Genomic DNA, 24,544 nt, shown 5'->3' with positions numbered 1-24,544 from the left:
TTTATTCTTACCACCAAAATGCATGACTCCACACTTTGTTACACAATATTCCATCTAGTCAGTACTAGCGATGGAGGATGCCACCAGTTGTTTGTCTGACCTGGATGCTTTCTGCACCAGATTGAACTGTTTGGCAGTCAGTGGACAGTAAGGCGTGCTATGGTTTCTGTCTTTATTTTGGCAGGTGATTCTCCCATCTTCCTCTCTTATTAGACACCACCAGCCATGGCCTGTTAGACCACAGTTGATCTCCTATACCGTTCTATATCTAGTGTGACAGTCTCTTGCTCAGTGTCCTAGTTGCTGGCACACAGAGCAAGTCCTCTCTGTCCTCACAGCAGCTACATTTGCCAGTGCCACCTTGCCTCCTCTCTTCTCTCCTCTGGTCTATCCCCCTGGCCTATGTTACTTTTGCAGGATAGCTGGATCCCACATCTATTCCCAAGTTTAAAACCTCCTGATAAGTTGAGCTCCGGCCATCCTTCTACATTTTCAGAAAGACCAGATTATTCCAGGACTGTCCACATCCGACATCCGCAGTGGCGTCAAACAAGGCTGCGTCCTCGCACCCACACTCTGTGGGATTTTCTTACACTCTGCTCCTGAAACATGCCTTTGGCACTGCAACAGAGGGGATCTACCTGCGTACTAGATCAGATGGCAGGCTCTTCAACCTCACCCGCCTCAGAGCAAAAAGTACATGAAGCTCTCATCAGAGACATGTTGTTTGCCGATGACGCTGCAGTTGTGTCCCACACCCAGCAGGAACTACAGTCACTGATGGACCGCTTCTATTGGACTTGCAAGGACTTCAGACTGACCATCAGCCTGAAGAAAACGAACGTCCTGGGGCAGGATACAGAGGCGCATCCTGTCATCACCATCGACGACTACGAACTCTATGCCGTCCATCAGTTCACGTACCTCGGCTCCACCATGACCGACAACCTCTCCTTGGACACAGAGATTGATAAGAGGATCGGGAAGGCCGCTACAACTCTCGCTCGTCTCACCACTCGAGTGTGGACCAACCCAAAGCTGACAGTGAAGACAAAGATAGCAGTCTACAATGCCTGTGTCAACAGCTCGCTGCTGTATGGCAGTGAGACATGGACAACATATGCCAGACAGGAGAGAAGACTCAACACCTTCTACCTTAGAAGCATCCGCCATATCCTGGGCATATCCTGGCAAGATAGTGTCCAATACCGAGATCCTGTCTCGCACTGGCCTTCCCAGTATGTACACTCTACTTAGGCAGCAGAGACTGCGGTGGCTGGGACATGGAGGATGGCCGTATTCCAAAAGACATCCTCTATGGAGAGCTGACATCTGGGAGGAGAACCATCGGCCGCCCCAAGCTACGTTACAAGGATGTCTGCAAGAGAGATATGAAGGCGCTCGACATCGATGTGGAGTCCTGGGAGAGCCTTGCAGCTGACCGCAGCGAGGTGGAGAGGTACCCTGAACCAACATCTCAAAACGGGGGAAAAGAAACTGTTGAACGCAGCGGCAGACAAGCGGGCGCGCAGAAAGGAGCGCAGCAGCTTCAACAAACCAGAGACCCCACACAAATGTGACCTTTGCGACAGAGACTGTCACTCCCGCATTGGTCTCTTCAGCCACAAGCGACGCTGCTCAAGCTGAGGTTTGGAGCAAGCAGCCAACAACTAGGATGCATCACCCATGGTTAGTCATGACCGAGGGGGGCCTACGAACTACATCTGAATATTCTTCATATGCCTGATATTTATGGTCTGCATAATCCATGGCAGACTCATCTGTTTGCAAAACTGCCCTTTTAATTTCAAACTTACTCAATCCAATGTACCTTAGAACAGATATTTTGAAGACTTGTTTTTGTTTTCAATTAATTACTGCTATTTCCATGTACTTTTTAAAATTCCGGAATAATCCCCGACATTGGATGTGTCCTGTATTTTACAACAGATTGCATAGGTTTTTACTCTATTTACAATATTCTGGTATTGAATGCAAATAAACATTCTTGCCTAATACTCTTTGTTATGTTTGTTGTGGGGGTTGGAGTGCATTTGATATGTTTTATGATGGCACAATTGTGTTGCTACAGTAGTTCTAACCCCCTTCTTCCTTTTGTAGAGTATAGAACATTTGGATGTGTATGAATTTTGTGTTGACTTTCTTTCCATCTAACTCGAGGTTTAAGTGTGTTCACAACCCTGAATCTCTTCTGAGGCCAGTTGTATGAAAATGTTGTCCAGATGCAGTTTCCACTTTGAAGGAAATTACCCGAAATTCGGGAAATTCTGGTTGTCTTCGGGCAATTTTAGGGAAATTAAATAATTTCGGGAAATTTCCAAGCCCGGTAAGCCTTCCCCAACTGCGCATGTGCGACTGCCGCCCCAACTGCACACGCGCGGATACCGGGCCCACTGCGCACACTTGGGGAGACGCGAAAGGGTCCAATCAGGCCCGTGGGATGATTTGCGGGGAAAAAAAAGTATGTACCTGCATATTTACAACCATCCGCGCCTGCGAGTGGGGGGTGGCCCATCAGCCACATCACAATTGAAAATGGCGCCCGTGACACAGTAGGGACGCCGTCTCCCCGCGAATGCGCAGTGGGCCCGATATCCACGCGTGCGCAGTTGGGGCAGCAGTCGCATATGTGCAGTTGGGGAAGGTTTACCGGGCCGGGAAATAACATCACTTTCCAGGTAATTTGGAATTCTATTTCAGGAAAAAAAATGTTGAGTTGTGGAAGCACTGTCCAGATGTATTAAAATATGAAACAATGGTCCATTGTTGGCTGTGGGGTAGTTGATAACGAGTTATACAGACAGTGAAACTTAACAGGATGACAGTGAAATTAGTATGATGACGAGGGTGGGGGAGGGACGGCGAGAGAGGGGATGCAAGGGATACTTGAAATTAGGAAAATTAATATTTATACCACTGGTTCACTTTCTACAGAGACTGTTACCTCCGCAGAGACCATTATCTCCCTGGTTAACTCATCCCTTCCCACCCAAACCACCCACTCCCCAGGTACCTTTCCCTGCAACGACAAAATATGCAACACCTGCTCCTATACCTCCTCCCTTGACTCTGTCCAGAGACCCCAACAGTCCTTTCAGATGAGGCAAAGGTTCACTTGCACCTCCTCCAACCTCATCTGCTGTTCCAGGAGTGGACTATATATCGGCGAGACCAAGCGCAGACTGGGCAAACGTTTTGTTGAACACCTTCGTTCAGTCCGTCTTGACCCACGTGATCGCCAGGTTGCCACACACATTAACTCCCCTTCCCATTCCCATACTGACCTTTCTGTCCTAGATCGCCTCCATTGTCAGAGTGGGGGCAAATTGGAGGAACAGCACCTCGTATTTCGCTTGGGCAACTTACAACCCAGCGGTATTTCTCTAACTTCAAGTAACCCTTGCATCCCCCCCACCCTTCCCCCCCCCCCCCTCTTTCTGTCCATCCCCCACCCTAGTTGTCGTACTAGTTTCACTGTCGTCCTGTGAGTTTCACTGTCTGTATAACTTTATCACCTACCCCACAGCCAACAATGGACCAGTGAAGGCTCCAACTTACTTGATATCTTTCATTCATCTGTTCTATGTACCGTCTATATCTCTCGTTTCCCTTTCTCCTGACTTTCAGTCTGAAGAAGGGTCTTGACCCAAAACTTCATCCAGACAGCTTTTTGTGTCTTTCCTCAACTTCCTGAAGTTATGAGAAAGTTCTTCAATCTCAATCTGGTTGGAGGCTAATTTCCTTGTTTTATCCACGGATAAAATGGCATCATATTGTTAGATTTAGGAAAACCTCTGATGACTAGCGCACAAAGATTGTCAGGTAGGTGAATGAGAGGTGCGGTTTCTCTGCTGCTGAAAGCAATATGTAGGCCGATGAGTCAATTTTCCAAGGATTTAGGCCGATCAAAATACCAGTGTAGTGATCCATGAATTCCTGTAACTTAATTCTGTGTTAAAACTCTAGCCAGTTGCCAAATTATGCATCTCATCTTCTTAGAAGATATTGAATTGCATGCATTTGTAATAAATGCCATTTCATCTGATTTAGCTCTCAAATATTTATGTTAATGTATTAGAAGGAAAGAACATTCAACATGCATTGTAATATCCTTCACATATCACAAGCTTATTGATTTGTTTTTCTACTCTGCTACCCGCCACCCTTCTTCTCTCTCCCCCCCTCCCCCAACCAAAACTAAATGTCAAGGAAATAATTTTTAATTAGTGGTTAACAGAGGGTAATGAAGCACATCGCTTTATTTTCCTTCCTGACACAATTTCTGTAGTTTTACAATTCTACAGGGTGCTTTAAAAATATGTAGGTATTCACAATATAACTATAAAATGCCACACTACTTTTGGCATGCTCTTATTTATGTATTGGACCGCAGAACTACAACAGGGGAGTGGTCCAATAAACAAGATACTGTCTCAAGAAGTGTGAGCGGTGATACACCTGGAGAATGCAAATAATTACACTATTGTCTGTTACTGTCTGAAAACCGAAGGATCTTGGCATGCAAGTTTACTTACGCCTGAAAGCGGTAGAACATATTAAATGGTTAAGAAGCATATGAAATACCTACCTTAAAAATACACAAAGTGCCAGAATAACTCAGCAGGTCAGGCAGCATTTTTGGAGAATTTGGAATACAGTTTTATGTTTTTTTAAATTCTAAAATGGTTGTCCTCAAACGTCAATTTCTCTTTGTAGAGGCACTCCAATGCATCACAATCGTTGTGTGAAATCATCCGCCTTAGTAGAGACCAGATGATTCAGATGCAGAGCTTACCAGAACCAGATCCACTTTTGGCCACAATAGAAAAGTATGTAGTTTGATAGAAAATAATTGTTATCATAAAATTGCACAATTTGTATTGAATTTATAATGAAGGCAATGTTATGCAGGTAAAATTATATGATTTCAACATTATCTGTTGGAAAAGAATTGCAATGGTTTCATACATTGGAAAACTAAATGGTTGCATTACCTCTTGAATATATTTGTATTTGTTCAGCGGTATTAAGATTGGATTAACAATTAATATGTCTCATGTTTGATCAATATATATATTAAAAAAAAGAGAATATAAAACAGCACAACACAGGAGCATGCACTTCAATATCTGTGCTGAACGTGATGCCAAGTAACACTAATCTGCTCTGCCTACGTGACCCTCTATTCCATGATATCCATGTTCCTCTCTAAATGTTACAATCTTATCCGCTTACACCACCACCCCTGGCAGCACGTTTGAGGCATTCACCACTCTTTGTGCTTTACAAAAAAAATTGCCCCGTATTATTCCCTTAAACTTTGTCCCTCTGACTCTTGTGTCTTTGACATTTCCACCATGGAGGAAAATGTTCCGACTGTCTAACCTATCTATGCTTCTCATGATCCAGCCGCAACCTCTGATGCTCCAGAGAAAACAATCCAGGTTTCCTTTTTAACTAATACCCTCCAATCAAACCAGCATCTGGTAAACCTCTGCAGACTCTTCAATGCTTCCACATTCTTCAAGCAATGGGGTGACCATAACTGTACACAATACTCCAAATGCAGCCTCACCAAAGTTTTAAAAAGCGCAACATGACTTCCTGACTCTTATACCCAATGGCTCAACCGATTACGGCAAGCATACCATACACCTTCTTTATCACTGTATCTACTTGTATTTACTCTATCTGGAATCAATGGACATGAGTCCCAGAATAATAGTAATTTGAAAATCCATAAAAATAATGGATTTTATTGTCATGAAATGAAATTCCACAGCATGGAAACAGGCCTTTGGCCCTACTTGTCCATGCTGACTAAAATCATTATCTGAGCTAGTTCCATTTGTCTGTGTTTGGCCCATTTCTATCGTTTTCTATGTACCTGTCCATATATGCTTTAAAGATTGTAATTGTACAATCTCTGCAGCTTTTTCTGCCAGCTCATTTCATTTACTCTGTGTGCAAATATTTTTTATATTGTATTTATTAAATATTTTGACTTCCCTACCCTGGGAAGAAGACTGGGACCATCCACCTGATCTACACCCCTCATAATTTTCTATATCTCCATAAGGTCACCCCATAATCTCCTTTACTCCAAGGAAATAACGTCTCAGCCTATCTAACCTCTCTTTATAACGCAAGCCATCCAGTCCCAGTATCATCCTTGTGACTTTCTGCACCCATTCCAGCTTAATGACATCATGGGTAACCAGACTGCCCGCAACACTATAAATGTGGTCTTCCCAATGAGTTGTACAGTGGTAATATGACAACCTGACTTCTGTACTCAGCGTTCTATCTGACGAAGACAAGCATGCCAAACGCCTTCATCACCACGCTATCTACCAATGTCACTATTTTCATGGAACTAAGTACTAATACCCCAAAATCTCTCTTCTCTACTATACTTTCTAGCCTCTACCATTTACTGTGCGTCCTGAGCAAAACACAACACCTTGCACTTGCCCAAGATAAATTCCATCTGCTCATCCTTTGCTCACTTTCCCTGTTGATTCAGATGATGGTGTCTTCTGGAATTTTTTGAGGCTGTGACAAGTAAAATAGGTGAAGCAGAGCCAGTGGATGTAGTGTATCTGGATTTTCAGAAAGCCTTTAATAAGGTCCCACACAGGAGATTAGAGGGCAAAATTGGAGCACATGGTATTGGGGGTAGGGTATTGACATGGATAGAGAATTGGTTGGCAGACAGGAAACAAAGAATAGGAATAAACGGGTCCCTTTCAGAATGGCAGGCAGTGACGAGTGGAGTGCTACAAGGCTCGGTGCTGGGGCCGCAACTATTTACAATATATATTAATGATTTAGATGATGGAATTAAAAGTAACCCTAGCAAATTTGCAGATGACACAAAGCTGGGTGGCAGTGTGAACTGCGAAGAGGATGCTCGAAGGTTTCAGGGTGACTTGGACAGGTTGAGTGAGTGGGCAGATGCATGGCAGATGCAGTATAATGTAGATAAATGTGAGGTTATCCACTTTGGCGGCAAGAACAAGGATGTAGATTGTTATCTCAATGGTGTCAGATTAAGAAAAAGGGAAGTGCAATGAGACCTGGGTGTCCTTGTACAGTCACTGAAAGTAGACATGCAGGTACAGCAGGCAGTGAAGAAAGCTAATGGAATGTTGGCCTTCATAACGAGAGGATTTGAGTATAGGAGTCACAAGGTCATTCTGCAGTTGCCCTGGTGAGACCACATCTGGAGTATTGTGTACAGTTTTGGTCTCCTAATTTGAGGAAGGACATCTTTGCTATTGAGGCAGTGCAGCGTAGGTTCATGACGTTAATCCCCGGGATGGTGCGACTGTCATATGAGGAAAGATTGGAAAGACTGGGCTTGTATTCACAAGAATTTAGAAGGATGAGAGGGGATCTTATAGAAACATATAACATTATAAAAGTACTGGACAAGCTAGATGCAGGAAAACATTTCCCAATGTTGGGGGAGTCCAGAACCAGGGGCCTCAGTCTAAGAATAAAGGAGAGGCCATTTAAAACTGAGATGAGAAAAAACGTTTTCACCTAGAATTTGTGGAATTGTCTGCCACAGAAGGCAGTAGAGACCAATTCACTGGATTAATTTAAGAGAAAGTTAGATAGAGCTCTAGGGGCTAGCAGAATCATTGGGATATGAGGAGAAGGCAGGCATGGGTTACTGATTGTGGAAGATCAGTCATGATCACAATGAATGGCGATGCTGGCTTGAAGGTCTAAATGGCCTCCTCCTGCACCTATTTTCTATGTAATCTTAGATAACGTTCTTCGCTACCCTCTACAATTTTCTGCTCCACTGTCATTCCTGCTAAGGTCCCTTTTCAATCAACTTTAGCCAGCTCCTCCCTCATGTCACTATAGTTACTTTTATTCAAGAGTAATATCGATACATCGGATTTCGGCATCTCCCTTGCAAACTGCAGGTTGAAATCTATCACATTATGATCAGTGCCTCCTAGGAGTTCATTCACCTTAAGATCGCTAATCAAATCTGCCTCATTACACGACACCAAATCCAGAATTGTCTTTTCCCTAGTGAGCTTGACCACGAGTTGCTCTAAAAAGGCATATCGTAGGCCTTTTACAAATTTATTCTCTTGCGATCCAGTACCAACCTGATTTTACCAGTCTATCTGCATATTGAAATTCCCCATGACCACTGTAACATTTCCTTTCCTGCATGTTTTTTTGTGTTATTTTTAAATCTCCTGATGTAATTTGTACCCTACATCCTGGCTGCTATTCGGAGGCTTATATATAACTCCCATTAGGATTTTTAAAAAAAAATCCTTGCAGTTTCTTAACGGTACTCACAAGGATTCAACATCTTCTGATCCGATGTTGTTTCTTGCTAAGGATTGGATTTTACAACTTGCATTCAAAGGAAGTTCAGTCAAATTGTGCTGCACAAAGATTCAGTAAGGGCAAGCCAGGGAACTGCAAGCGAGCAAGGGCAAGCCAGAGAACTGCAGGCTGAGAAAGGGCAAGGCAAGGGAACTGCAAGAGGGATGGGATCTACCAGTAGTTGGAAAGACAAGGCCTGATTAGGAATAGTCACTATGGATTTGTGCATTGGAAATCATGTCACCTAAATTTGATTGGGTCTTTTGAATAGGTGACAAAGAATATCGATAAGGGTAGGACCATAGATGCTGTCGACATGAACTTTAGCAAGCTTCTGACAAGGTTCCACATAGTAGACATGTGGAGGGTGGGAGATTGCAACCTTCATGTGATCCACCCTGTTTCGACGAATGCAATCAACCTGGCGTGCACAAACTGAAGATCAAACAGAACAAGACGTCTTACATCTTTAGGCTGTGCACGCCATACGCAAGAAGAAGCAGTAGACTTGGATCTAGGATGAGCTAGCAAATTGAAAACAAAATTGGCTTTGTGGAAGGAGTCAGCAGGTGGCCATGGAGGGATATTTTTCAAGATTGATGGCCTGTGACCAGTGCTGTGTCACAGGGATTGGACTGGGTTAACAATTGTCCGTCAACTATATTAATGGTTTGAATGACAATGCTGCTAACATGGTACCAATATTGTAGAGGGTAGCCTACTTGATTATCTTCAATTTCAATTTAGATTTGATTGCAGTGTTTAATACTAATAGTAATGATTGAAAAAATGTTTGTTGTGATTCTAAAAAGGGATTGTTTTTATAGGCAAGAAACTTTAGACTACTTGCTTGCAAGTGTCCTCGATAAGGAGAAGATCGAATCAGCAATTGTGAATTGTATCCAAATATTATTGACATTGCTGGAGACTCGAAGGCCTGCGTAAGTCATAGTTAATGCACATCATTTATAACACTGTCATTAGAATATTTGATATTTAATATTACAATTGCATGTTATCTGTGGTGTACAATGACACAATTTCTGGGTCACTTTGTGTAATGGATTTGGATTTGGGAAACTGAACAGCCTATAAAATGCAATAGGTGCAGGAGTAGGCCATATGGGCCTTCAAGCCAGCACTGCCATTCAATGTGATCATGGCTGATCATCCACAATCAGTACCCCGTTCCTGCCTTCGACCCATATCCCCTGACTCCGCTTACTTCAAGAGCCCTATCTAGCTCTCGCTTGAAAGTTTCCAGAGAACCAGCCTCCTCCGCCCTCTGAGGCAGAGAATTCCACAGACTCACAACTCTCTGTGGAAAAAGAAGCGAGGTCCATGCATATTTCTATCATGTCGAGGTTTTGAACAAGGAGATGTGATAACATTGAAGTTCCATTAGCATTGTGGCAAACGAGGATAGTAATTGTAGTTCTGGGTATTGGGGAAAATTAGATGTAAATTGCCAATGCCGCATAAAATCACGTAGGTTTTACTGGGGCTGTGCTAAATAAATCAGGATTGCTGCATGAGGCATATTGAATATAGTTTTAATCATACTGAATGGGAAAATTTGAGACTCGGCAAATAAAATGAAAACTTACAAAATGGCAGCATTGTTGCAGCACATGAATGGTCATTCAGATTAGAGGTTTTGGCTATCAAATGGGCCCTAGGGTTGAGATTGTTCTCTGAAGAAATTTAAGCTTGGTTTAAGAATGTTGTTTTAAACAATGAAATGTGTACGTTCTGGCCACTTGAATGCATTAATTCTCCTGTTCCTAATCATTCAATGTGTAAAATAGTAAGGAATAAGGTTGGATGCCAGAGTACCTTTTCAGGTGGCATGATCGGATTCTAGCCCATTGGAAGGATACTTAAGTTCTGAAATGAGCATTATGGAATTACTGTAGTCTGTATGAGCTTGATTGTCACAAGGGATTGGGGGAGGAAATTGCGAAATATTTTTGCTAAATTCATCTGATTTTTAATGGGACAAGGATTTAATGGGAATTTAAGGATGATAGAGCCTGAGCGGAGAATCAGGGTTTTGTCTTTCTACGTTTTCTTTGCACAATAATAATATAACATGCTTTAACCTTTTTTTCAAGTTTTGAAGGCCAGCTAGAGATTTGTCCAACTGGTATGAATCATGCAGCCTTTTCTGTGAGTAATAGCACATTGCAAGCCATTAGAGAAAGGCTGAAAGACTTCCATCAAATACTACTGGAACCTCCAAAGGTAAAATGGATTTAATAGCTTTCAATGCTTAGATATATGTTATTATGTTGAAGGTATAGAATATTGACACGTAAAGTTGGTTGTGTCACATATGCCCAAGCTTTAAAAAAAAATTTGTTTCCTATTATGCAAGTACTCACATTGTTATAATGTTCTGTTAATTTGGCTTTCACATGCCAATCTTACCAATTTGGCAAAGGAGTCGTTGTTACTATAATGTTGAACAAGCACAAAGTTGCTCAAGCATGCCTTCATCTGCTTTCTTAGGCACATTAAAATATCCAGTGATACTATTTACAAGAAGATCAGGTGAGCAAGGGAGTTCACCTCAGTGTCCTGGCTTGAAAAATGGTCCAGCCCAAAATGTTGTTTATCCATTTCCCTCCACAAATGCTGTCCAGTGAGACTATATGGGTGGAGCTCAGAAACAAGAAAGGGATGACCACCTTGTTAGGAGTGTACAACAGGCCCCCAAATAGTAAATGGGATTTAGAAGAGCAAATATGCCAGGAGATTGCAGAGAGCTGCAGGACTAATAATGTTATCATAGTAAGGGATTCTAACTTTCCCAATATTGACTGGGAATGTCATAGTACAAAAGGTTTAGACGGGGTAGAATTTGTTAAATGTATTCAGGAAACTTTCCTGAGCCAATATGTAAAGGGCCCTACACGGGAGATAATTGAACTAGTCTTAGGAAATTGGGAAGGGCAAGTGGATGAAGTATTTTTGGATGAGACTTTTGGAACCAGTGACCACTATTCTGTTAGGTTTAAGATCGTCATGGATAGAGACAGGACGGGCCGATGAGTTAAAATTCTAAATTGGCAACGCCAACTTTGAAGTTATTAGATAGGAACCCGCTCAAGTTGATTGGAGTAGATTGTTTGCGGGAAAAGGAATGCCGGAAAATGGGATGGCTTTAAAAGTGTGCTAACAAAGTCCAGGACATCCATGTTCCTGTTAGAATGAAGGGTAAGGCAAGTCGGCATGAGGAAACTTGGTTAACAAGAGAAATTCGGGCTCTGGTCAAGAATAAGATTTAGGTTTTTGAAGATGTGGCCAAAAAGGTTGATGACGGCAGAGCTGTAGACATATATATGGATTTCAGCAAGGCATTTGACAATGTTCTACATGGTAGGCTGCTCTGGAAGGTTAGATACCATGGGATCCAAGGAGAGCTAGACAAATTGATAGAAAATTGGCTTCGTGGAAGGAAGCAGAGGGTGATGGTGGATGGTTGTATTTTGGACTGGAGACCTAAGGGTTGTCCCACTTTCACGACCTAATTCACGACCTCTGCCAAGTTTGCCCTCGACTCGTTCTCGCAGCATGGTCGTCGCAAGGTCCTGAGGATTGGCGGGTAGCAAACGTAACCCCACTTTTTAAGAAGGGAGGGAGAGAGAAAACGGGGAATTACAGACCAGTTAGTCTAACATCGGTAGTGGGGAAACTGCTAGAGTCAGTTATTAAAGATGGGATAGCAGCACATTTGGAAAGTGGTGAAATCATTGGACAAAGTCAGCATGGATTTACAAAAGGTAAATCATGTCTGACGAATCTTATAGAATTTTTCGAGGATGTAACTAGTAGCGTGGATAGGGGAGAACCAGTGGATGTGGTGTATCTGGACTTCCAGAAGGCTTTCGACAAGGTCCCACATAAGAGATTAGTATACAAACTTAAAGCACACGGCATTGGGGGTTCAGTATTGATGTGGATAGAGAACTGGCTGGCAAACAGGAAGCAAAGAGTAGGAGTAAACGGGTCCTTTTCACAATGGCAGGCAGTGACTAGTGGGGTACCGCAAGGCTCAGTGCTGGGACCCCAGCTATTTACAGTATATATTAATGATCTGGATGAGGGAATTGAAGGCAATATCTCCAAGTTTGCGGATGACACTAAGCTGGGGGGCAGTGTTAGCTGTGAGGAGGATGCTAGGAGACTGCAAGGTGACTTGGATAGGCTGGGTGAGTGGGCAAATGTTTGGCAGATGCAGTATAATGTGGATAAATGTGAGGTTATCCATTTTGGTGGCAAAAACAGGAAAGCAGACTATTATCTAAATGGTGGCCGACTAGGAAAAGGGGAGATGCAGCGAGACCTGGGTGTCATGGTACACCAGTCATTGAAAGTGGGCATGCAGGTGCAGCAGGCAGTGAAGAAAGCAAATGGTATGTTAGCTTTCATAGCAAAAGGATTTGAGTATAGGAGCAGGGAAGTTCTACTGCAGTTGTACAGGGTCTTGGTGAGACCACACCTGGAGTATTGCGTACAGTTTTGGTCTCCAAATCTGAGGAAGGACATTATTGCCATAGAGGGAGTGCAGAGAAGGTTCACCAGACTGATTCCTGGGATGTCAGGACTGTCTTATGAAGAAAGACTGGATAGACTTGGTTTATACTCTCTAGAATTTAGGAGATTGAGAGGGGATCTTATAGAAACTTACAAAATTCTTAAGGGGTTGGACAGGCTAGATGCAGGAAGATTGCTCCCGATGTTGGGGAAGTACAGGACAAGGGGTCACAGCTTAAGGATAAGGGGGAAATCCTTTAAAACCGAGATGAGAAGAATTTTTTTCACACAGAGAGTGGTGAATCTCTGGAACTCTCTGCCACAGAGGGTAGTTGAGGCCAGTTCATTGGCTATATTTAAGAGGGAGTTAGATGTGGCCCTTGTGGCTAAGGGGATCAGAGGGTATGGAGAGAAGGCAGGTACGGGATACTGAGTTGGATGATCAGCCATGATCATATTGAATGGCGGTGCAGGCTCGAAGGGCCGAATGGCCTACTCCTGCACCTAATTTCTATGTTTCTATGTAGGAGGTCGTAGGTAGGTCGTAGGAGATTGTGATGCTAGTCGTAGGTACTCGTGGCATCAAGTAGGTCGGGGCGTTTTTCTAGCATGATGAAAAATGTCCACGAGTAAAAAAGGTCGTGAATTAGGTCGTGAAAGTGGGACTGGCCCTTAAGACTAGTGGTGTGCCTCAGGGTTCCGTACTGGGCCCATTGTGGTTTAGCATCTATATCAATGTACACTGGTCAGAAGTTCATCTTGTTCATCAGCGTATTGAGCATAGAAGTTGGGAGGTCACGCTCTGTTGAAAAAGACGTTGGTGAGGCCACATTTAGGGTATGGTGTTCAGTTTAGGTCACCCTGTTATAGGAAAGATGTTGTTAAGCTGGAAAGGGTGCAGAGAAGATTTAGCCCTGAGGTGTAGGGAGAGGTTGAGCAGGCTAGGACTTTATTCTTTGGAGCACAGGAGGATGGGGGGGTGATCTTATACCCAGAGTAGGGGAATCAAGAACTAGAGGTCGTAGATTTAAGGTGAGGGGGGGGGGGGGGGGGACATTTAATGGGTACCTGAGGGGCAGTGTTTTTACACAAAGGGTGGTAGGTATATGAAACAAGCTACCAGAGGAGGCAGTTGAGGCAGGTACTATAACAACGTTTAAAAAAACATTTGGACACGTATATGGATAGGATAGGTTTTGAGGGATATGTGCCAAATGCAGGCAGGTGGATTTGTGTAGATGGGGCATGTTGGTCGGCGTTGGGCAAGTTGTGGTGAAAGGCCTGTTTCCACGCTGTCTGACTCTATAATCCACTGAGTTCCTCCAGTTCTTTTTTTGCTCAGGATTCTAGCATGCATTCTCTTGTGTCTCCTGGCCAATATTTGTCCCTTAGTCAGCATTTCCGGAACAGTCATTGCTGTCAGTGGTTGCTTGCTGTACATCGCCATGAGACATTTCCAAAAATAAGTTATCATGCACTCGTGCATCTCCGTTGTAAAATTATGCAGCTGATTTTGAAAGTAATTAAATGACAGTACCAGGAAGAGATGAAAAATCTCTAATGCATGTGAAGGTAACAAGTTATTTTTAAACTGTTAGACTATATTTTGTTAATTTCTGCAAATTCTATTAAGACCAATTTGGTAATTTATATTGTCTGTTCCTAATCTTGTATTCCTTTATTTGTAGAAAAGTCCAATGAAAATGACGTGGGGAATATTAAACACGCCAGTGGGGAATACCCGTCTAAATGTGGTCAGACTTGTAGCCAGCCTTCTGCAAACAAACACATACAGTATTAATGCAGAACTTGTAGAACTTAACACTATAGATGTTTTATTGGTGAGGATTTAACCAGTCTGATGTTTTTATATTGCATTTATGGATTCTTAACTATTTGAAACACTGGAGCCAATTATGTTGTAAATTAGTTGTCTCTATCTTGGGAGCTGATTTTGTGGTTCAAGAGAAGTTAGAAAACCACATTTGAAAAGGGTGTAGGGGCGATTAAGCTTATTTGGATTCTGAGAAGACCATAAGAGAGATTTGCTAGAATTGTACCAGGCATTGGGACATCTGGGGGCGAGAATAGCCAAACTGGGATTACCGGTCTTTTAGAGTAGAGTTAAGACTCCAGCGTATTTAATTGTCATATGCACCAGGACATGAATAATGAAATTGTTACATGCTGATGCTTTACAAGCATACTAATGTAACAACACAACAGATACATATCTGTAAAAAAGGTACCAACCTATGACATGGGTGGCCAAATTTGAAAGTTATTAAATCATAATGAAATACCACAGGATTAAGAAGGGGCCGACCTATGATCCTTTTGAACTAATTTGTGATCAAAATCGACCAACATTTAATACTTTCAAAATCTGAAAAAAAACGAGACAATAAAATTAGTTATAAAACATATCGGACACATACTGATTTTGCTCCCTTACAAAATGTCAGCACCTAACCCACCACTTGGCGAGTAGTTCACACCAGGGTCATTATAAATCACGTTGTTTGAATTTAAAAAAAAATTGCGACGAGTGCAAAAAAACCCCGTTATTGCGCTATAAATAGCATTGACAACGGGAGGGACTACAGAATAATAATAATAATAATAAATTTTATTTATGGGCGCCTTTCAAGAGTCTCAAGGACACCTTACAAAAATTTAGCAGGTAGAGGAAAAACATGTAAGGGGAATGAAATAAATAGTAGAGACATGACTAGTACACAAAGTAAAGACAGAATTCAATACAAAACACAATATGAGGCAATTAATGCACAGATGAAAAGGGAGGGGGACATGGGGCTAAGGATAAGCAGAGGTGAAGAGATGGGTCTTGAGGCGGGACTGGAAGATGGTGAGGGACACGGAATTGCGGATCAGTTGGGGGAGGGAGTTCCAGAGCCTGGGAGCTGCCCTGGAGAAGGCTCTGTCCCCAAAACTGCGGAGGTTGGACTTGTGGATGGAGAGGAGACCGGCTGATGTGGATCTGAGGGACCGTGAGGGTTGGTAGGGGGAGAGGAGGTCAGTGAGATATGGGGGGGCCAGATGGTGGAGGGCTTTGTAGGTGAGGATCAGGATTTTGTAGTTGATCCGGTGGGAGATGGGAAGCCAGTGAAGTTGTTTGAGGAATGAGAATGAGACATCGCTAAAATAAGTGAGCAAACTAGATTTTTATTTCATAATTTTAAGGTCTATTCATTATTAAGGAATTTCAATGGAAGGCTTAAACACATAATATAAACAATAAAAAAAGAAACAGTAAATATAGAAAAGGTTCACGCATGGCACATTTCACACGTGACCAAAGGGGCACCGCTACTCGCGTTCTGCTGCAAAAACTTGGGACATCAGAAAACCACCTAATCGGGTGATAAATGATAAAAAATCAGAAGCATAATCAGAATTTGGCTTATATAGTTATTTAATTGCAAAATTAATGTAATATTTCTGGTATAAATTAGCCTTGATGAAATCCTGCTTGAAAAATGTCACAAAAAAGGCAATAAAATCACAGGGCCATATCTGATATTTTTCTTTGCAAAAACAGATTTATTTATTTTTGCTTCATCTCATTATTTTGGCTATACACCATGATCTATACTACTTAAAATACAGGATATGAAACAATGGGAATATTACATAAAAAACAGAAAAACAATCTGGATGTTTGGAGACCTTCAGTTTCACTACTGAGTGCTGTATTTACAGAAACACGCATATACAATAATCAGTTATTCCAGAGTCGGGTAATGCAAAAATTAACAGAGGTATTTGAAATTGGAGGTAGTTTTACTATTGATTCTAACTGAAATTTACCATATTGGTAGATGAAAATGATTGCAGAGATGGAAGAGATTAGACTTGTTTTAGTTGTAATTTGCAACGTACTGATTTAAAGAATAGGGGAAGCTCTTAAAACAGTAATTTCCAAATGGGAATTGGGTATGAAGTTTAAAAGATATTGCTGAGATAACAGAAAGATCAGGCTCGATAATGATGGTCCAAGTGGTGGCTACCTCCATTATGTGGTGTTATGATTTGTTTGGGAAATAATTGTCATCCAGGAATGTATGATTAATATGTTAGCATGATTTTATATTTACCACCTCCTGAAATCATAAATATAAATAATTCTTTTATTTTAAAAAGGATATGTACTTCAGATACATTTGGAATAATTTTCTTCATGTACAAGTAGAAATTTGCATTGCAACAATCTTAGGAAGTCCTCCACCTCTTGACACCAGCATAGAAAACAACATAGAAGAAAATCTTGATACTGCCAGAGAAAATATATTAATTAAACATGTAAGAGAATTTCATGTATTATTTGATATTGCATAGTTAAAGATTGATTATTTGGTGAAATTAATCGTTGATCAGTTAAGAGTTCAATTATGATACCATAGCATTTTCTCAATCATGATTAGAGTAAAGAAAAACATACTTCACAAATGTGCTTGGACATTGTGACTAATCTTTTAAATATGTGTTTATAATATTTCCTTTATTTTAGTATTTCTCGATGTGACTCCTTATAAGATTCTTTGTGTTTTATTTTGATTAGTTCATTGCTCCTTCTGTGCAAAATGATAGAATATAGAACAGTACATCACAAGAACAGGCCCATCAACCCACCATGTCTGTGCCGAAAGTGATGCCAAGCCCATCACTTATCTAACTGCACATGACCCATGTCCCTCCATTCCCCCTCTATCCAGATGCTTGTCTCTTAAATGCCACTAATGCATCTCCTTCAACCACCATCTCTGGTAGTGCACTCTAGGCACTCCCTACCCTTTGTAAAAAAAACATGTCCTTTCTTAGTCATAGCCTTTAAACTTTGACTCTCTCACCTAAAAGCTATGCTCTCTAGTATTTGATTTTTATATCCTGAGAAAACAATCCAAGTCTGTCCAAACTCTCTTGTGGTTAATACCCCTAATCGAGCATCATTCTGGTTAACCTTTCCAAAGCTTCCACATTCTGCCTGTAATAGGGCGACAACTTTACACAATACTCCAAATTCGGCCCAACCAAAGACCTATAAAGCTGCAGCATGACTTCCAGACTATTATACTTCCAACCAATGAAAGCAAGCATACCATATGCATATCGCTTTCTCCTATTCTTTGAACTGTCTGTCTCCATCACAGGGGACAGACTATCGACTGACGACTACTACTGACTCGCACAGTTATCTGGACTATGCTTCCTACTAACCTGCCTTTTTCAAAGACTCTATTCTTTACTCTCAAATCCTATGTCTCTGTCCCACCTGCTCCCAAGATGGGGATTTCTATTTGAGGACATCTGAGATGTCCTCTTTCTTTAGTAAATGTGGTTCCCCCCATCTGCCATAGATGGATCCTTCACCCGCGTTTCCTCTGCTTTCCCTCCTATTCCCTCATGTTCCACCCCGCCAGCCCCCGCATCCAACACATCATCCTCCAAAGTTTCTGTCCCATCCATTGTGATCCCACTACGAGTTACATCTTCTCATCTCTACCCTTTTCTGCCTTTTGCAGAAACCACTACCTCCGCAACACCTTGGTTCATTCATCCCATCCAACCTACCCATTCCCCAAGTAATTTCCCCTGAAACCACAGGAGATGTAACCTGTCCCTCACCTCCATCCAGTGACCCCTGCAGTCCAGGTGAGACGGAGGTTTACATGCACTTTCTCTAACTTCACCTACTGCATCTGGTGTTCCCAATGTGGCCTCCTGTACATCGGTGAGACCAAGCATAGACTCTACAACTATTTCGCTGAACACCTGCGCTCTGCCTAACAAAATCTACTGGATCTCCTGGTTGCTAATCATTTTAACTCCTCTTACCATACTGACCTTGCGTAGCATACAACCCAATGGTGCAAACAATTGAAATCTTCAATTTTAGGTAACCTCTCACACTCCCCCTCCCGCTCCCACACTCTTTTCTCTAGCTTCACTATTTTCAACTCTTCAATCCATCTGTCTCACATCTCCTGCTTTCATCTCTGTCCTTTGTTCCAACCATCTGCCCGTCAAAAAATCCCCCTCAACTGTGTTTACCTATAACTCTTTGACTGCCTCTGTTCTCTTCAAGTTTACGTTACCCTTTAGCGAGACCAGGCAGGTTGAGTTAAATTATTTTTATTGACAAATAAAAACAGTAATTAAACTCGGTAACACGCGTGCCTGACTAGCTAACACGAGAATAGCTCCTGTTGCTGGGAGGAGCACAGAAGGCTGACTGGAAAGCTCGCGAACGAACCCCTGTGGTCACGTGATCGAGCCAACCATTGACGAGGGTTCGAACATCCCCAAACCACCACTAGGTGCCGCTACAACCCCAAGCTTCCAGTCTGAAGAAGGGTCCTGACCCGAAACATCACCTATCCATGTTCTCCAGAGAGCTGCCTGATTCGCTGAGTTCCTCCAGCACTTTGTGTCCTTTTGCCATATGCTATCTTTATCACTCTATCTAGTTGTGTGGTAATGTAAATGAAGCTATTGGCAGAGCTGTTTTGATTCCTTATTTTGCAGTGGAAATGCAGATTCCACTCCAGGAATTTGGTTCATACTTTGTATTCATAAATAATTCAGAAGGGAGAAACGGCTGTTTAATATTTTATTCATTTCTTCAGCTGCTATGCCGAATTCCCGTATGAAGCCTGGTAAAAATACTGAGGGAAGTTAAACCAATTTTCAATGCCTGACGAAGATAGACACTAAATGCTGGAGTAACTCAGTGGGACAGGCAGCATCTCTGGAGAGAAAGAATGGGTGACATTTTTGGTCAAGACCCTCTTCAGACCCCTGTTGATATGTTGCCAACGTCTTTCCAGCACCAATTTACCTGTAATTCTACATTTTGGTGCTTGCCTTTTTGGCTCCTCTGTTTCTCATTCTATGGGGATTATATTTAAGAAGATTTTTTAAATAATGTAGCATTTTCTGAATTATAGCTGCCATTTGAGAATTTCTTTTTTTTGATAAGCAGATGAGATCACTTCTGTCCCTTTACAGACAAATAGTCTCTGAATTATTCAACTGAGTGTTGTTTGTATTGCAAATAGTTCAAAACATTTATTTTTGTCTTGTTTGCATGCGCTAGTTGTTTTCAACAGTCCTTCCAATCAATTAAGAGTATCTACTGCCTCAAAACTGTTGGAAGTGGCAAAACAGAACCATTATTCTAAAGATCAATAAATTCATGAGAAATGTTATTTTTATTTTTTTTTTTTTCTGTAATATATTTTTTTATTAAAGGTAATCAATTACAATGCTTCAAACAACTTTATATCAAATTAATTCAATTTGCATTAAGTAAAACACTAGTAATACTTATCTACTGTTTTTTTAGAAATAATGATAGAGAAAGAATAGAGAAAGAATAAATCATTAAGAGAGTGATTAAATAATAATTTGATTATATATAGGAAAGAAAAGAGAAACGAAAAAAAACAAAAAAAAAAAAAAAAAAAAAAAAAAAAAAAAAAAACATTTTTAGTAACCACAATATGTATTATTAATAACACTACTACAAGTGATAGTATCAATAAAGACATATATGTAATTCCAATATAAAAATGAATTATTCTCACCAAATCCCGCAGGGTGCACGTCGAGCTGTGTTGCCAAGAACAGCTACTTCTCTAAATACTGTATATATGGAGACCAAATCTGTTCAAAAGAATTATACTTGTCCAATAGGACAAATCTAATTCTTTCCAGATGTAACGTCTCCATCATCTCTGTTGCCCACATTTTGGTTGTGGGGGATAATGTTCCCTTCCAAAATTTCAATATGATTTTTTTTTCCAATTATTAAACAGTAATCAAAGAAATTTCTTTGATTTACTGTAAGTGATAGATGTAAATCCGGAATTCCAAATATTATTAGCTTTGGGTTAGGGTCCAATTTAACTTTGATGACTTCAGAAATAACTTTAAAGATTTCTGTCCAGTAATAATTCAATTTAGGACATGTAACGAAACTATGTATTAAATTTGCCTCTGCTTTCTTGCACTTATCACAAATAGCGGAGAGATTCGGAAAAATACTATTTAATTTAGTTTTCGAATAATGTAACCTATATAATACTTTAAATTGTATCAGTATATGTCTGGCGTTTAATGAACACCGGTGTATTCGTTGTAGACTTTCTTCCCAGTTTTCTTTTGTTATAGCCAATCCCATTTCATTTTCCCATGCTTGACGATATACTTCCGTTATTGGATTCTCCTTATCCAAAATGATGTTATATATATAGGCTATTAATTTTTCTGTATTTGGATATAAATTAAACAGTTCATCTAACAATCCTGCTTCTTTATTTTTATAATCTTGTGTATTGGATTTAATATAATCTCTAATTTGTAAATACCTAAACAAATGTTGTGGAGACAATCCATAAATATCTTGTAACTCCTGGAATAAAAGAAATTTTCCTTTTCTATACAGATGTTCTATCCTTGTAATTCCTAAATCATCCCATTGTTTAAACCCCCCATCTAATATAGCAGGTTTAAACGATGGATTATTCATAATTGGTAATCTAAATGAGAGATTATCCAAGTGTAGAGTCTTAACTATTTGTTTCCAAATACGTCTATTATTATATATTATTAGGTTGTCTTTATAATATTTTTTTTGTACTTCCGTTGGTGCAAAAATTATCGAACCTACATTGAAAGGTAGACAGTCCTCCTTTTCTATATTTAACCATGTCGGTTCATGATCCATATTTACCCACCAGAAATTCATATTCTTAATCTGAACAGCCCAAAAATAATATAAAAAGTTGGGAAGTGCTAATCCTCCATTTATCTTAGCTTTGCATAGATGTTTTTTATTTATTCTGTGATTTTTATAATTATTTTTATTTTTTATCGAAGAATATATATTAACTTAGATTTTCATTGTCCAGTTGTTGCAGAAGTGCCAATTAATTCAGAGAATACTCGACGCATGGGACAATAATGACAAAGAACAGTAAGTGACATATTGCTTTGTTTTTAGTTTGTTATCTTCTCGGACACCTAAAAAAGTAAAAATGCCGACAGGCTTTCTTGATCACTGCATCAGTGTAAAGGGGCCAGGTTAGGTTGCTGGTGATATAGATGCATACAACAGTCGACCATCTCTTGAGCACCTCTGTTGATGATAACAGGAATGTAGTCACTCTCACTTATTTAATTCAACAGCCACTTTTTCTGTCTTGCTGTCATTTTTCTGATAACATGACATTAAGTTCTCAATGTCTCTCTTGTACTACTCATTGTTACAGATCCAGCAGACAACAATTGTCAGTGGCAGACTTGAAGATCAAGTTGGTGTTGTACTTGGCCATGCAGTCATGGGTTTACAGGGAGTAAGACAAGGGGCTTTATCCACAACCTTAAGAGACACCAGTGTTGGGGGGCAGGGTGTAGGAAATGTGATGACCAATTCTAACCAACTGAGATCTACCCGTCAAGAAGTCCAGAAGCCAGTTGCCAAATGGAAGACCAAAGTCCAGAAGTTTAGAGATGAGCTTGTTTCATATTATAGGGTTGAAGGCTGAACTGTAGTCAAGGAATAGCATCCTGACCATAAATGTTCTTATTGTCAAGGTTATCCATTGAATGTATTGCAAGACAGATGATTAAGATGGTTGGTGGTTGATTAAATGAATGCAGTAGATATCTTCTTAAAATTGTGGTAATCAGTTATTTTTCTTTTTACAAGACGTTGTATAGTCATGGTACCCTGGGATCAGACTTTTTAAGATGTATATCCATCACAAGCACAGATTGTAGGGTAAAATTTACACACAGCCTGGAATTATAAGTGAGGACAACAATAGACTACAAGAAAACACAAAATAGAAGTTAACAAGTGGAAGCGATAGATTTTAATACAGAAAAACGTGAGATGACCACAGAAATAATGGCACAAATTTAGACTTAATTGCAGAAGCAGCGGCCAAGGTAGAAATAACCATAATATCCTGGCGTGCGGTGTTGAGAGTGTGGTTCATAAAGCACATATGATCCATAATTTTGATGTGGTAAATAGCTGTTCCAGTGGTTTAAGCATCATGGTTGATTTCTTATCATTATTGTCACGCGTATCGAGGTATAGTGGAAAAACTTTGTTTTGCTTGCTCTACAGGTAAATCATATCACGCATGAGTACAAAATATAGACACAAAGCGGGAGTAACTCAGTGGGACAGGCAGCAACTCTGGAGAGAAGGAATGGGTGACGTTTCAGGTCGAGATCAGACTAGTTAGGGATAAGGGAAACGAGAGATGTAGACGATGATGTAGAGAGATAAAGAACAATGAATGCAAGGTATGCGAAAAAGGTAACGATGATAAAGGAAACAGGCCATAGTTAGCTGTTTGTTGGGTGGAAATCATGGTGCGGCTTTGGTGGGGGAGGGATAGAGAGAGAAGGAATGAGGTTAGAGAAATTAATATTCATACCATTGGGATGAGTTAACCAGGGAGTTAAAAAGGGAACGGTCTCTGTGGAAGGCAGAAAAGGGGTGAAGATAAGAAGATATGACTAGTGTTAGGATCCCGTTGGAGGTGGCGAAAATTTCGGAGGATTACACATTTCGTCATGCATGAGTATATCGGGTAGTCCAAAAGAGAAATAAACCGAGTGCAGAATATTGTGTTACAGCTACAGTGAAAGTGCAGATATTAAAAAAGCTCAAGGACTGCAACAAGATAGATTAGAAAGTCAGGAAATCATACTTAACATATGAGAGGATTGTTCAAGTCTTATATCTGGGTGGCACGGTGGCGTAGCGGTAGAGCTATTGCCTTACAGCGCCAGAGAAGCGGGTTCGATCCTGACTATGGGTACTGGTCTGTACATAGTTTGTACGTTCTCCCTGTGACCCTTCACACTTCTATACCTTTTGCCCGAAGGGAGACGGGAGAAGAGGGAGTGGCCTCTTAAAGCACATTAAGAAAGCACGCCTATCTAATTTCAGCTTAGTTTATTGTCATGTAGTCCCGTGGTCAGTGAGGTACAGTGAACAGCTTTTTGTTGCATGCTAACCAGTCGGCAGAAAGACAATACATGATTACAATCAATCCATTTACAATGTATAGATACATGGTAAGGGAATAACGTTTAGTGCTAGGTAAAGCCAGCAAAGTCAAGAGATATCAGAGGTAGATAGTAGTTCAGCACAGCTCTCTGGTTGTGGTAGGATGATTCAGTTGCATGAATACAGCTGGGAAGAAACTGTCCCTGAAACTGGTGGTGTGTGTTTTTACACTTCTATACCTTCGAGCCCTGGGTATGTGCTATGTTAATGCAAGCTTCAGGGATAGGTATTCCAGATTTAAAGCAGTTGTACTTTTGGATTTTGATTACTTGGCTTTGAATTGTTTACTAGCCTCTTCTGTTTTATGTTATTTTGGTCTGATACAGATTCAAGCAATCATGAGTACATTTGTGAATATTAATTAGGATTATTGGGTATCAGAATTGGGGGAAAAAAAGCTCATAGTAAATTAAGTAAATTGTAGCAGAACTATTAATAAGTGTAATAGGTTCAATGATTAAATATCATCTAAGTAGATCTGAATTTATAGAATATTAATATTTAAGT

General features: G+C 40.7%; 1 protein-coding gene across 11 annotated transcripts in view; it reads left to right on the top strand.

The window, feature by feature from the left end:
• The window catches only part of ppp6r3 (protein phosphatase 6 regulatory subunit 3), a 91,036-nt gene that overhangs the window by 20,016 nt on the left and 46,476 nt on the right, over positions 1 to 24,544 (top strand). For all 11 annotated transcript variants that reach the window (XM_033038924.1, XM_033038923.1, XM_033038925.1 and 8 more), the window contains exons 6-11: positions 4,738 to 4,850; positions 9,213 to 9,326; positions 10,500 to 10,629; positions 14,613 to 14,765; positions 17,089 to 17,247; positions 21,858 to 21,922. In XM_033038924.1, coding sequence (XP_032894815.1) covers positions 4,738 to 4,850; positions 9,213 to 9,326; positions 10,500 to 10,629; positions 14,613 to 14,765; positions 17,089 to 17,247; positions 21,858 to 21,922 — 734 coding nt within the window. The remainder of the gene's footprint in view (positions 1 to 4,737; positions 4,851 to 9,212; positions 9,327 to 10,499; positions 10,630 to 14,612; positions 14,766 to 17,088; positions 17,248 to 21,857; positions 21,923 to 24,544) is intronic.

Source organism: Amblyraja radiata, chromosome 20, assembly GCF_010909765.2.
Source record: "Amblyraja radiata isolate CabotCenter1 chromosome 20, sAmbRad1.1.pri, whole genome shotgun sequence".
Classification (NCBI taxonomy): Eukaryota; Metazoa; Chordata; class Chondrichthyes; order Rajiformes; family Rajidae; genus Amblyraja; species Amblyraja radiata.
This window is presented reverse-complemented; position numbering and strand designations above follow the sequence as displayed.